Here is a 14,037-nt window from a genome sequence, read left to right on the forward strand (position 1 = left end):
CCGAAACCGCGTACTTACCTACTATATAGTAGCTGTAAAATGTGTATTTCATCTACTGTATACTGTAGCAGGTAAGTATGTGGTTTTGGACGCAATTGTGCTCTCGTTTGCCGTCAAACGGTTGAGCGCTGTCTTGTGTGTACATGTCCTGTCGTGGCAAAAACTCCCACGTGATGTTAATAGTGTGATTAAGGTGTGCACATGTCTGTAATGAATGTCGATAATGCGACTAAAACAGGAATACTCCACACGTCTTAATTCCATTTGTGTTTACTTCGAGTATGACTTTAGTCGCATTAGGGTCATCAATAATCTCTATTTACATGCTAGTTTCTTAATCAGAGTATCGTCTTAATCAGGTTAATATCAGATTATTGTTGTCCATGTAAACGTACTGTATGATGTCTGGCAGTGAGAGGGTTAAAACGAGAACACAGACATAGGTGTGACTCAGAATGAAAGTGAAAGTTGTGTGTGTTATTGCACAGTTTGAACAACGGGCCACTGTAAGTACGGTGATCATTTCTTTTCATTCTGGTACAAAGTAATAAAAACTGTTTAATATTGTATTTTGTCTCATATACCATTACATATTTTCAGGGATTAGGTTAATATTAAGACTGAATAACCGCTAATGTGTGTGTGGGGGGGCAGTATAAAAAAGAATTGTCCCAAATTGTTGTATGACAAAAAAACAAAACAAAAAACTAAACTGGCAACACACACAGACATGGTTGTTTCTGAAACTTCAGGGGAAATGCGCAAAAGTATCAATACCAATGGAACTTGTTGAAACTGTGGAAGCCACTATGTCTCTTTTGTTCTAATATAATAGACTAAATGACTTGTGCTTCAGAGCGCGCAGATGAAACCCTATCAGAAACCTCATGCTATCTTGTGATTGGAGGTGGATGCTTGATATTTGGGAACATAATCGTGGAGAACGTTCTGGGAGGTAATTCTACCAAATCATTTCAATGACAGAATTTGGCTCAGACATTTCAGAATAACAGAAACAACCGATTGGCCAGAGATGCCGCTTGCAGGAGTATAGCAGCAAATCCGTGCCAAAAACCTGAGCGTGTTATTGATGTTCGCGCGCGCAGTAAATTACGAGCACAAGATGAAAATAGCATTCATGCTATATTCATGCGCGAAAAGGGGAGAAGTCGTGTTCTCGTTTTAAAGATCCGTGTGCGTGGAAAAATCTCCACCCTCTGCTCGGGCGAACTTCTTTTTGTCAGAAGTGGGTGGGCCCGACTGGCCTGACTGTTTCCTGAAATATCATTGGTTAACTCATTTACCCGGAAATCAGTTCTGTTTGGTTGCCTGCCACTGTGGCAAACCATTAGCAATATTGCCTGTTTATTTATTTATTTAGGGGTTTAAACTGAAACACTAACATCCTCTAATGCTGAGCAGGAAAATAAGTTGTGTAAATGTCTATACAAGTTCCAAGTTACATGAACATGATATGAGCAGAGCATAAGGACAGATAATGTACTTTGCATGGCTCTGTAGCAGCTAAACCCATATAGTGATTGCTGAGTTGTACCTCTCCTTGGCTAGCGACACCAAACTAGCCTAGTCTCGAGCTAGGTAGCGAAAAAGTTTGATATTTTATTGGACTGGTAGTCGTACAAACAGTGATAAGTTGGATGATGAATCCAATTTTTTGTCTGAAAAAAGCAATGGCCGTTCTGTTCTCGAGCACACTTATGCTGCATTCCAGACAACTGGAACTCTGCTATTCCCACCTCCGTCTAGTCTTAAATTCCATCGATGCCGCACATTGTTTCATGCATCGTATACACTGTGGTTGTTGGGACTACGGTTGCTACTATGGCCTTGGGACTGCAATTACCACATGCAGTTTTGCACTCGGGTCTCCTTTGGTGAACAGTGGACTATTTCAACAAACAGACTTCATGGAAAAACCATAATGAATTTTTTACTTTATATATATATATATATATATATATATATATATATATATATATATATATATATATATATAAAAGTTAGTTGTGCCTCCCCTTGGATAGCGACACCAAATTAGCTTAGTCTTGTGTTAGATAGCCAAAAAGAAAGGGAAGAATGTATGGAGACAGACTATTTTGAAGTACATTTTAAAAAGTTTTTTGATGGAAGATGGGCTCAGCCCCGGATGATTAACAGTTCCTCTAACGCCCCTGTGCACTCACCTAAAAAAAAGAAAAAAGAAAAAATTAAATATGTTTATTTATCAGGCTGAAAATATACACCACATTTCACATATTTTTGTTTTTTTCATTATCTTATTTCATACCTGCAATTCTTACAAATTTGTCATTTTGAAAGGTTGATTTTACTCCAAACAAAGTCAGCACCTTAGGACATGGCTACTGTGGGAGAAGATATAATAGAAACAGCAGCTCTGGGGAGACCCTTTCAACTGGGAATGCTGTACGACTGCAGAAAAGATGCAATAGTACCAGGTATAACGCTTTATAACCAGCTCTCTGTTTTATTGAATATTGGACTGTTTCATGTGATGTCACTGAATGACCATGCCACCATATTTATGACCGGAACCTTCTGGAAATATTGATAATTTCTTTTTTTTTTAAAAAAATATATATATTTAACATGCTTCAACTTTGCTTAACTAACCCATCCAGTAACTTAAAGTAACCAAAAGTACTTTAAGTTAAGTACTGTACTCTTTAAAGCACTCAGTCTCTCACTGGTGTACAGAGTTGGATTGTGGATTAAATATATGTAAACAAGTGTGAATTCTAGGTTGACTTCAGATCTGTATATATAATTTTTGCTGGGGTGCTTTTAAAAATTGTCCACCAGTGGTAATACGTTATTCTCATAAATATGGCCGCTATGAGAAAAGGATAATGTGACACATCATTATATATATATATATATATATATATATATATATATATATATGTGTGTGTGTGTGTGTGTGTGTGTGTGTGTGTGTGTGTGTGTGCTGCTTTGGAGCTATTTTTAATTGTAAAATGTTGTTTCATATGTAATATGTTTCATTTTGTAATATAAAGCACAGGATACAATAAGTGATTCTGTTATGTTTTTATAATAAAGGGCATAACTTCCAAAGAAGTAACAGAAACTGAAAATGTGAGATGATAATAGGTTATATTTTGGATGCCATTACATCTTCAACAGCAGTGGCTCATGAGCATAGATTTTGGTTGGGCAGGACAACATTAGTAATAACATAGCCTCGAATGAACGTTGAGATTTGACTTCTAGGCTACTATCTAGTGAATTTTTAGAGTAGCCCTGTAATAGGCAGCTGAGAGTCATCCTGCGTACAGACTAGCTGCTTTGATGTAACTTTTGATATTGTTCAAGGCATTATCAGTAAACAGGGTTAGCAATTTTCAGCAAAGTTTCCAGCCGAACTACCTCTCTCAAAGGGGGGGGTGGGGGGGTGGGGGGGGGGTGCTTCTTTGTTTTTATTAGCTTTTTCATGGAGAACAAGTATTTCAAACGTATTGCTGAAGTACGGACATTGCCCATGCCATAATCCCCCTTTCCCTCTCCAACAGCTTCACAATATATCTTAGAATATAAATAATTCTGTACATCATAGGCTGCAATTTCTGCAATGACACATTGCTATTTTGCCGAAATGTATTAGATTTGATTCAGATTATTTGCTAGATAACAAGAACTTGCCTACCATGAAGTAAAAAAAAAAAAAAGCCCAATATGGCAACCCGTATCTGTCCGCTAGGCCATTTCTGAACATTCGGTGGCCCTAAGTGACAGCTGACTCAGGGTTTGAACCAATGATATTACTTTATATGCAAGAATGAACAGAATCAATACTTCATTCTCGGTTTATGAGATTTACAAATCACTGCATTCTGTTTTTATTTACATTTTATACAGAGTTCCAACTTTTTGGGGTTGTACAATTAAAAGTTATCATTTAAATTATTAATTGAATAAAAGTAAGAAAGTATCTAGTAAAAAGACTACTCAAGCAGCGAGTTACTTCATTGAATACTTCTAATAAATATTATTATTCGTGATCTTTTCCAGGAATCACGCTTTGGGATCGAGAGCAGCTGCAGCTTAACAAAGATGTTTTTTCGCAAAGTAGCACCGAGTTCACAGTTACAACTTCAGACACAATTGAGGAAAAAACAAAGCTCCTAAAAGTTGATGGTGAACTGAAACTGAGTCTTGTGGGAGGAACTGTCACAGTAAATGGTGCAGCCAGATATTTCAATGACACTAAAAAGTCATTTCAACAAGAGAGGTTGACGCTGCACTACAGAGTTAACACCAGGTTCGAGCAGTTGACTATGAATCACTTGGCACAAGGAAAATTGGATCACTGTAGTGTGTTTGATCATGATGTAGCAACACACGTGGTTACAGCAGTGCTATACGGAGCAGATGCCTACTTTGTGTTTGATAGAGAGGTGAATTTATCTGAGGATAAAACGAATGTACAGGGAGAACTACAGATTGCCCTTGATAAACTGAAGAATATTTGTTCTGTAGGTGCACAGGTAGGGTTAGACATGAATGAAAATGAGAAGACTACAGTGAAAAAATTTAGTTGTACATTTTATGGTGATTTCATGTTGCCCTCGAATCCATCAACCTTTGAAGATGCTGTGAAGGTTTACACTGATCTTCCAAAGATGCTTGGACAGAAGGGAGAACATGCAGTTCCAGTTAAAGTGTGGCTTTTTCCTCTGGTCAAACTGAACTCAAGAGCAGCCAAACTTCAAAGAAACATCACTCGTGTTCTCATTAGAGCTGTGGAGTCAGTAATCGAGGCTTTAAATATCATGGAGATGAAATGTGGTGACCTGTTGCAAGATACAGTGGCAAAATCCTTCAGCACATTTCACAAGCAAGTTCAGGATTTTCAGAAATTCTCTTTTGAGTACAAGCGAGATTTCATGACAAAACTAGGGTCCCTCCTGCCAGAAATCCGTGGAGGTAAATCAGATATAAATGCCCTGAGTGAACTTCTAGAAGCCCATGAAAAATCTCCTTTTAATACCTGTGATCTTCAGCAGTGGATAAATGTGAAGGAAAAAAAATCCAAACAAGTAAAAACACTGCTAGAGCAGCTCAGTAACCTTGAAGCAAAAGTGGATGATGACATAGATGAATATGTACTAGACTTGAATGTGGAGAATTTGGTTTCTTTTGTTTTCACCTGTCTTCAGAACTCAGATAATCTCTTGAGCAAACAAAAGAACTACCTGAACCCTTCAACAATGAAAAATCCCAGTGAAAATACACCTGACCTACATTTACATGAAAAAATGTGGACCTCTGAAGAACTCATGCGCATGAGGAATAACTTTCAAACTTTTAAGAACTTGATCACCTCAAATAAGAGTAAATCCACAATATTTATTGTACAAAGTGTGCCCCCAACATCAGATTGTCCAAGTTCCTGCATTCTAGTGTATGAAAATGGATGCAGTGATGCTATCCCTTTTGCTCCTCCATCAAAGCCAGCATGTCCAAACATCGAAGGTGTCACAGATAACAGCATAACAGTAACGCTGAGCTCTACATGTGCTGCAACACTGGAGAGGAAGCTACTGTACAAAATGAAACAAGAGGATGACTGGAAATCTCAGTCTGTCCATGAGGATAAAATTACACTGAAAGATCTTCAACAAGGCACTGATTATGAAATAAAATGTGGAGCAGTAGGAAAACTTGACTACATGGTTGAAAGTGATGTAACTGTCACAACTACACGCTCTGCGGCTAAAAGCCAGAAGGACCTGAAGTCAACTAAAAGTCAATCGACACAGCATGTGGGTGGTAAGTATTAAAGCTTTAATAATAAATATTTACCAAATTTACCAAGGAAAAACCTTTAAAAAATAAAGATCGTATTGGATTTGATGAATTGTTGTGGAAGTGTAGTCAGACTGAAACTGGGATTGTGTTACTGTGCCCGAGTACTGTAACTGAGATCGTCATACCGCTTCTCTTAAATAAATTTGCAACAGTTGAAACATTTGGATTTGATTCATATATAGATATGGTAAAAGCTAGTGTGTTTAACTTTGCCCTTCATTCTGGCCTAAACTGTTTTAAACCTTTGAAATAAATTGGCTTAATCAGGAGAAAATTGCAATCACGTTACCATTTGGAGGCTTCACATGGAGAATACGAGTGACACATTTGAGTAGGACACCAGTGAATCACCTGGGAAACAGTGGTGGACTTCTTAAAGGTTTTTTTTTTTGTGTCTAAATAGCTAAGTCTAGCCACGTTGTTGTGAGGAGTTTATAAACAGGCCCTTTGCAATATTTAACTCATTTTAGCTCTTTATTGAGCAGGTTGCTAGATTAATGTTTTTCTTACATAAATGAATCACTGCACACACTCAGACATAGTAAACCGACATCAGTGTGCACTATGATCACACAGAGTAACACAAATGAGTGTAACCTTATACAGTACACAATAATTCCTGCCCTGCAGCATTGATGTCTACTAACAACATAAAATAACTGCTGCAAAAAATAACAGAACGGTCCCAATCCTATAACATCCCCATAACGAATGTGGCATGATATATTGTTTTCTGAGTATTGTCTGGCAGGTACTGCAGTTAGGACCTTGAGCTGCAGGCTTAAGCTTTTGGTATACTTAGTTTTTTTTACACGTACACTAGCGTATGCCACAGTCGTACGCATAGCCTTTCAAAGTATATGCCATTTGACATGTACGCGTACACAGGCGCTCAACTCATCCGCATTACTACAACTTGCACTACCCCTCCTGGCCTACAAGAGGCAGTACAGAGCAGTAAAGCAGGTCTTTTGGTGTGAAGGACGACAACAAAGAAGACTCACATCAGCATGAAGAACAGTGCTCAGGCAATCAACAATTAGCACCCATATAAAATTCCTTATCCACGTTAAGGCTAGAATTATACAAATGCAGGTACTTTCTAACCTGCACTCATTTCTGTCTCTTCCATTTATTCTCAACTACCTTGAAAATCAATGGCCCTTGATCACTTTTCCAACTAAATACTGCATGAGAAGTATGATGTGTGAATGCATGTTAGAAAAATCAGCCGGAGCGTGTATAGTATGATCGTACTCTGCTGATGATGAAATTAGTGTCAGGTGTACTGTACGTGTAAAAAGTGAAGCATACTTTCTACTTTTAGCTGTCTCAATGCTACTATCATTCCAGTGTTGTTTTGGTGAGGTGCTTCAATGCTGCTGGTGACATAATAATCTTTGAGTAAAGTATTGCACACACTTAAAGGCACATAGGGTGCTGTAATTTAAAGTGATATAAAGTGTTTGTGTTTAAAATCAGTCATTCTTCCTCCAAATAGCACCCATGGTAAATAACTGCAGTCACACCTTCTGCACTTTGGAAACGCTCAGTTACACCATCTAGTCTTATTTGCAGATTATTTGTGCATTAAATTTTACAGTGGCTCGTTGGTGAGGAGGCATAGAAAATGCAGTTTGGTCTTTCAGCTTCATAAAACATCCCGCTGAAAAAAAATCTGTCTAATGAGAGTGTTGTTATTCGCTTCATGGAAGCGTAGTGGTAAAGTGTTATTATTTTTCCAGTTTCAAAATGTAATATCAGTGGGACACAAAAGGCAACTTGCCGGTGGAATCATAAAGGTGTTACTCCCATTATAAGTTCAATCATTTGGTGTTTTTCTGCACTCTGCAACTTATTTCCATTAGCTCAAGACCATACAGCTAACCAGAAGGTGAACGATCCTGTTCTCAAACACTTCACTCTAATAACTGGAAAGACATTAGGACGTGCAGTGGGCATAGAGAGGAAACTTCAGGAAGTAATACCAGGTCTGCAGAAGGTGCAGAAGGTGGAGGAGAGTGATTTCATTCTGGTTTTCTGCACTATTGTTTCTGAAGCTGGAACTGACATTGAAGCAGCAGTGAAGAATCTTAATACCCTAGCAGGTAAAACACTTATTATTCCAATAAAGTTCTGTTATTGAACATATTTGTGGAATCAAGCAAGTATAGCTCTGTTGAACAGTAGACTATTTTCCAGATGTTTAAAAAAATATATAAAATATTTAGTAACACCTCAATGTTTAAGGTTCTGTGCTAGTGAAGGATCAATTCTGAGTTCAAGTAAAAGTTCAGTGACTTTTTTAATGATGCAGAAATGATGAATCCATTAAACTCATTCTCAAACGTCTCCATGAAAAGGTAACAAACCTGCAGTTCTGGTGGTGCTTCATCACACGCTTGATCCAGAGTATGTTGTACCAGACTTCAGCAGAGCTGTAAAGAGAGACGATACGATCACAGTCGACTGTCCGTTCCATGAAGATCAGGGATTCCTGCAATGTTCTCAAAACGAAAAAGCACTGTCCCAAGTTATAAACTGGTGTTATACTGAGGCGAGGATTTTCTTTCGTTCTTTTTCTTTCTAAAATTCTGCTGATTTTCATGTTGTGCAACATAATTAAATAGGGTAATCTTTAGATTTTAACTCTCAAAAACAGCTGAAAATGTTCTAATAATATATTCTACAGGCCATTTCGGAAAGAACACCAAGTAAAAGTCCAAGTAAGTCACATTATTACAGCCAGTTTTTATATACAATGTAATTCCACCACACAATTAATTAATTAATTAGTTAATTTAACAAATTATTTAAAAAAAGAAGAAGAAACAAAACTCTTGCAACTCTTGAGTTATTAGCCTCTTAAAATACTAGTGGCTTTTTTTTAAATGTTCAATAATTCAATGTTCAAGAGCTGTAAAGAGAGACGATACGATCACAGTCGACTGTCTGTTCCATGAAGGTCAGGGATTACTGCAATGTTCTGAAAACGATAAAGCACTGTCCCAAGTTGTAAACTGGTGTTATACTGAGGTGAGGATTTTCTTTTCTTTTAAAAGGTGACTCTGTAGATTGCTTTTGATTACCAATGTTTACACTTAAATCTAAAAATAACAGTTGAAAAACGTCTGAAAGATCGTAGTAAAATTCACTGACAATATATATTTTACAGGACATTTTGAACACGGAACCAAGAAAACATCCAAGTAAGTCACATTTTTACACCCAGTTTATTATGTACAGTGAAACACCACCACATATTTAGTTAGTTTAGTGTTTTGGTTTTCAGTTTGAAACTCTTTAGTAATTAGATTTGTTGAAAACTAGTGGTAAAGTTTTTATTTATTTATTTTTACATTTGGTCTGCACTTATATAGCACGTTTATCCAAAGTGCTTTACACTGTCTCTCATTCACACATTCTCACACACACACACACACACACACACACACACACACACACACACACACACACACACACACACACACACACCAATGGTAGCAGAGCTGCCATGCAAGGCGCTAGGCCGGTGAGAAAGACACTTTATCTGTCTTTAATTTTTTTTCCCCTTTACACACATATTTATAAATGTAATATCAGTGGGACACAAAAGGCATCATTCATCATAAAGGTGTTACTCCCATTATAAGTTCAATCATTTGGTGTTTCTCTGCACTCTGCAACTTATTTCCGTTAGATCAAGACCATACAGCTAACCAGAAGGTGAACGATCCTGTTCTCAAACACTTCACTCTAATAACTAGAAAGACATTAGGACATGATGCGGGCATAGAGAGGAAACTTCAGGAAGTAATACCAGGTCTGCAGAAGGTGCAGAAGGTGGAGGAGAGTGATTTCATTCTGGTTTTCTGCCCTATTGTTTCACGAGCTGGAATTGACATAGAAGCAGCAGTGAATATGCTTAATAACCTAGCAGGTAAAACACTTATTATTACACATGTATGTAGACTCAAGAATGTATAGCTCTGTTGAACGGCAGCCTAAACTGGTTTATTGGCACTTGTGTGAGGTTTATTGGCACTTGTGATTTTTTTGATGTGTTGTATGTGATGTAAGGCGTAAGTTTTGAATGACAGGTTTGATCAACTTTGTTATTAATCCATTTGTTCGGGCAGGATGGGGCCTTAGCAGGCATCAATTATAAACTTATAAAATAAAGAGAAGCTAAAGAGAAAATATAACATAACCTCATTTGTCTTCATTCTGAGTGTTGTTAAGAGTTTATTTACCTTTTATGTTTGACCAAAGTTAACGTTACCATTTGAAAAACTTTTGCTTTCTTATTTATGGAATAGGTAAAGTTTAGAGGGTCGTCATGCAATTGAATTAATTCCAACTGAAAATCTGGAACTGGGACCTTGTATTTTTCCAGATGTTCTGATCCAAAATAAACAGTGACATAACAGTGCTTAACAGCCTGTGCTAGTTCAAGTAAATTTTACAATGAATGATTCAATGATGCAGAAATGCTAAATCCACTAAACTCAAATGTCTCTCTCAAAAGGTGACAAACCTGCAGTTCTGGTGGTGCTTCATCACACGTTTGATCCGGAGTGTGTTGTACCAGACTTCAGCAGAGCTGTAAAGAGAGACGATACGATCACAGTCGACTGTCTGTTCCATGAAGATCAGGGATTACTGCAATGCAGAAAGAATAATGAGGGCTTTAACTCCGTTTCAGAGTGGATTGCTCAGGTACGTTTGCTTTTCAGAGTTCAATTTCTCAAATTTTCAGAACATCTCCCAGCTTTCCTTCCACTGTTGCACTTGACTGAGTACCCTCTAGTGTTTACTGATATAATGATTATTATTTTTTCATTCATTAATTCATGGCCACACCTTATTAAATATGATCAACATATCACCTTAAAGACTCTGTAACAAACAGCATTCAACACAGGAAAAGGATTTCTGTTGGAAACTTCCCGAGGTCACTCCCTATGTGGAATTCTCCCAAAATTCTCCCAAAATAGAGATTTACATTTAGTGACTTTAAAAAACAGACTGATTTTAGAAATATGTAGAAATCACCTTGAAATACTGCTGCTGTTGGTGGTTTGCTTGGTGTTTCTGTTTGTTCGTTGTTCTGTACCTTAGGTTCAGAGTTCAACCCTTTGTAGCTGTGGATTGTGCGTGTGTGTGTTTGCAGGTTGATAAAAAAACTGAAAAGAATGAAAACATTGACAGATCCAGTGAGTATGACAAGATATTAATTCATTTAAAATATGTTCTATTAATCTGAGAATCAGGAGCATTATGCCAGGGAAAAACATCTGAATCCTTTATTTTCTGAAAACTACTGACAAACATAAATACATAACATTTTAATATGATTATGAATGTTGATTTTTTCAGATAGAAACATGACAGTATGTGACCTTTTTAAACTACTTACCTGATAATACTCTGAGTAAATATAAAAACCCAGGATGATAGTTATCACACAAATATAATAATAACCAAAAGATCAAAATGACAACAAATTAAACATAAGCTTTAGACGTGACAGTTGCTTTATTTCTTGCTCTTCGGAGCGCGCTGTGTGCTCCAGTGCTAGCACGAGGGGAAATCGTGACTAGGTACTGCAGATTATTTATTTATTTTATTTATTTATTTTGGGTGCAGGTGGGGTTATTACTTTAAGATTGTTGTGAAGGTTTCAGCATATTTGCAAGCATTCACTAGAAATAAAGAAAAAAGACAGAGACAGCATTTTTCTTTTTCCCAAACTCTTAAGAAAACTCAGATTACACAACTTCCTGTTGAACATGTGACTTGTTGAATATTCCAAATATTTCATAGGGGTGAATGTGTTCGGGTGACAGGGTTGAGTGAATGCAGTAGATCTAAAATGTGCATTTCTTCATAACCTGCGATGGAAAAGGGTGTTTCAGGAATCAGATGTTCTACAGATTGATACATTAATAATAAACTAATACGATTTGTGGAGTATTTTAATGTTTATATTTAAAGGAAAAGTGATTTTCTATGTGGGGGCGCGTGGTGGCTTAGTGGTTAGCACGTTCTCCTCATGCCTCCAGGGTCGGGGATTCGATTCCCACCGCGGCCCTGTGTGTGCGGAGTTTGCATGTTCTCCCCGTGTTGCGGGGGTTTCCTCCGGGTACTCCGGTTTCCTCCCCAGTCCAAAGACATGCCTGGTAGGCTGATTGGCGTGTCTAGAGTGTCTGTAGTGTACGAATGGGTGTGTGAGTGTGTATGTGATTGTGCCTTGTGATGTACTTGTACCCTGTCCAGGGTGTACCCCGCCTTGTTCCCAATGCTCCCTGGGATAGGCTCCAGGTTTCCCCACGACCCTGAAAAGGATAAAGCGGTATAGAAGATGGATGGATGATTTAATCAGAAAGACACTTAATCTGTCTTTAATATTTATTTTACCCTTTACCCACATATTAATAAATGTAATATCAGCGGGACACAAAAGGCCTCATTCATCATAAAGGTGTTCCTTCCATTATAAGTTCAATAAGTTCAAAATAAATTCGCACTCTCAGACAACCACACACACAATCAATTCCTAATGTAATGTAATGTAAAGATGTATTGATAATGTAATTATTAATAATAAAAAAGGGGATATATTCAGAAGTCTGTATTTTTAATGTGTTTTAAAGACATCTTGCAAAAGGGGGGCCTCGGTCAAATGTTAACGCCATTTGTGGGGCCTTGCCCTGGAAAGGTTTGGGAACCCCTGTTCTAAAACACTTCCCTCTTACAGTTGAAACCACATTTGGACATGATGTGGGCATAGAGAGGAAACTTCAGGAAGTAATACCAGGTCTGCAGAAGGTGCAGAAGGTGGAGGAGAGTGATTTCATTCTGGTTTTCTGTCCTGTTGTTTCACGAGCTGGAACTGACATTGAAGAAGCAGTGAAGAATCTTAATACCCTACGAGGTAAAACACTCAGTATTTCAATGAGTCAGTGTGGGATCAAGTAAGTATAGTTCTATGGACTAAACACCACATATCAGCTCTTGAGTAAATCAGAGTTTTTATTTTTAGTTGTGCTATATGTGTAGAACACGGGTTTTAAAGACTAAAGGTTTCAGCATGTTTGCAAGAATCCAATGTCTTTTCGATGGACTCTTTCTTTTTTACATTCAATCTATTTACATTCTTATTAAATAAAAATTTTAATTGATATTTAATGTAAGTTATTTACATTTCAAAAATCTCGTAATTTAATTCCATTTCATGCAATTTATTTACTTTTCAGAGAACATATTGAGGCAGGGAGCTTACTTACATTAGTGCCAGGAAAATGCATAAATTATAAGAGAGAAAAATTAGGCAGGAAAATAAGGCATAACAACTTTTTTCTTCATTCTGAATACTGCCAAGGTTTTTTTTTTTTCTTACAATGTATATTTGTCAAAAATGAAAGTATAGAATATGTGAAACAAGTTTCACTTTCTCTTTCGTAAAATCACTAAAGCTTACATCATATCCTCTAATCAGATCAATTCCAGGTGAAAATCTGAGATTGGGACCTTGTATTTTTCCAGTTTTTCTTTTTAATCCAAATTAAATAACAGCACCTTAGTACTTAAGGTTTTGTGCTAGTGACTGATAAGTTGTGAGTTTAAATAAATGTTCAGTGACTGGTTTAATGATGCAGAAATGATGAATCCATTAAACTCATTCTCAAACATCTCCATGAAAAGGTAACAAACCTGCAGTTCTGGTGGTGATTCATCGCACGTTTGATCCGGAGTGTGTTGTACCAGACTTCAGCGGAGCTGTAAAGAGAGACGATACGATCACAGTCGACTGTCTGTTCCATGAAGATCAGGGATTACTGCAATGTTCTCAAAATGATAAAGCACTGTCCCAAGTTATAAACTGGTGTTATCCTGAGGTGAGGATTTTCTTTCTTTCTTTTTCTTTCTAAAATTCTGCTGATTTTTATGTTGTGCAACAAAATTAAATAGGGTAATCTTTACATTTTAACTCTCAAAAACAGCTGAAAATGTTCTAATAATATATTCTACAGGCCATTTCGGAAAGAACACCAAGTAAAAGTCCAAGTAAGTCACATTATTACAGCCAGTTTTTATATACAATGTAATACCACCACATAATTAATTATTTAATTGGTTAATTTAATGAATTATTAAAAAAAAAAA

General features: G+C 37.1%; 1 protein-coding gene across 30 annotated transcripts in view; it reads left to right on the top strand.

The window, feature by feature from the left end:
• Nucleotides 1–14,037, top strand: part of LOC108261615 (uncharacterized) — a 110,186-nt gene that overhangs the window by 17,775 nt on the left and 78,374 nt on the right. For 10 of the 30 annotated variants that reach the window (XM_053676916.1, XM_053676918.1, XM_053676917.1 and 7 more), the window contains exons 1-14: nt 431–506; nt 2,341–2,477; nt 4,069–5,829; nt 7,737–7,976; nt 8,232–8,425; nt 8,561–8,594; nt 8,834–8,904; nt 9,044–9,077; nt 9,569–9,808; nt 10,397–10,587; nt 11,042–11,084; nt 12,629–12,805; nt 13,576–13,769; nt 13,905–13,938. The exons of 1 other annotated variant lie outside the window; for it this stretch is intronic. In XM_053676916.1, coding sequence (XP_053532891.1) covers nt 2,378–2,477; nt 4,069–5,829; nt 7,737–7,976; nt 8,232–8,425; nt 8,561–8,594; nt 8,834–8,904; nt 9,044–9,077; nt 9,569–9,808; nt 10,397–10,587; nt 11,042–11,084; nt 12,629–12,805; nt 13,576–13,769; nt 13,905–13,938 — 3,313 coding nt within the window. In that variant the 5' untranslated portion in view covers nt 431–506; nt 2,341–2,377. Of the gene's footprint in view, nt 1–430; nt 507–738; nt 956–2,340; nt 2,478–4,068; nt 5,830–7,736; nt 7,977–8,231; nt 8,426–8,560; nt 8,595–8,833; nt 8,905–9,043; nt 9,078–9,568; nt 9,809–10,396; nt 10,588–11,041; nt 11,085–12,628; nt 12,806–13,575; nt 13,770–13,904; nt 13,939–14,037 lie in introns of those variants that run through there. 19 more of the 30 variants (XM_053676903.1, XM_053676902.1, XM_053676901.1 and 16 more) reach the window with 10 other exon arrangements.

Source organism: Ictalurus punctatus, chromosome 28 (genome assembly GCF_001660625.3).
Source record: "Ictalurus punctatus breed USDA103 chromosome 28, Coco_2.0, whole genome shotgun sequence".
In the NCBI taxonomy this organism is placed as follows: Eukaryota; Metazoa; Chordata; class Actinopteri; order Siluriformes; family Ictaluridae; genus Ictalurus; species Ictalurus punctatus.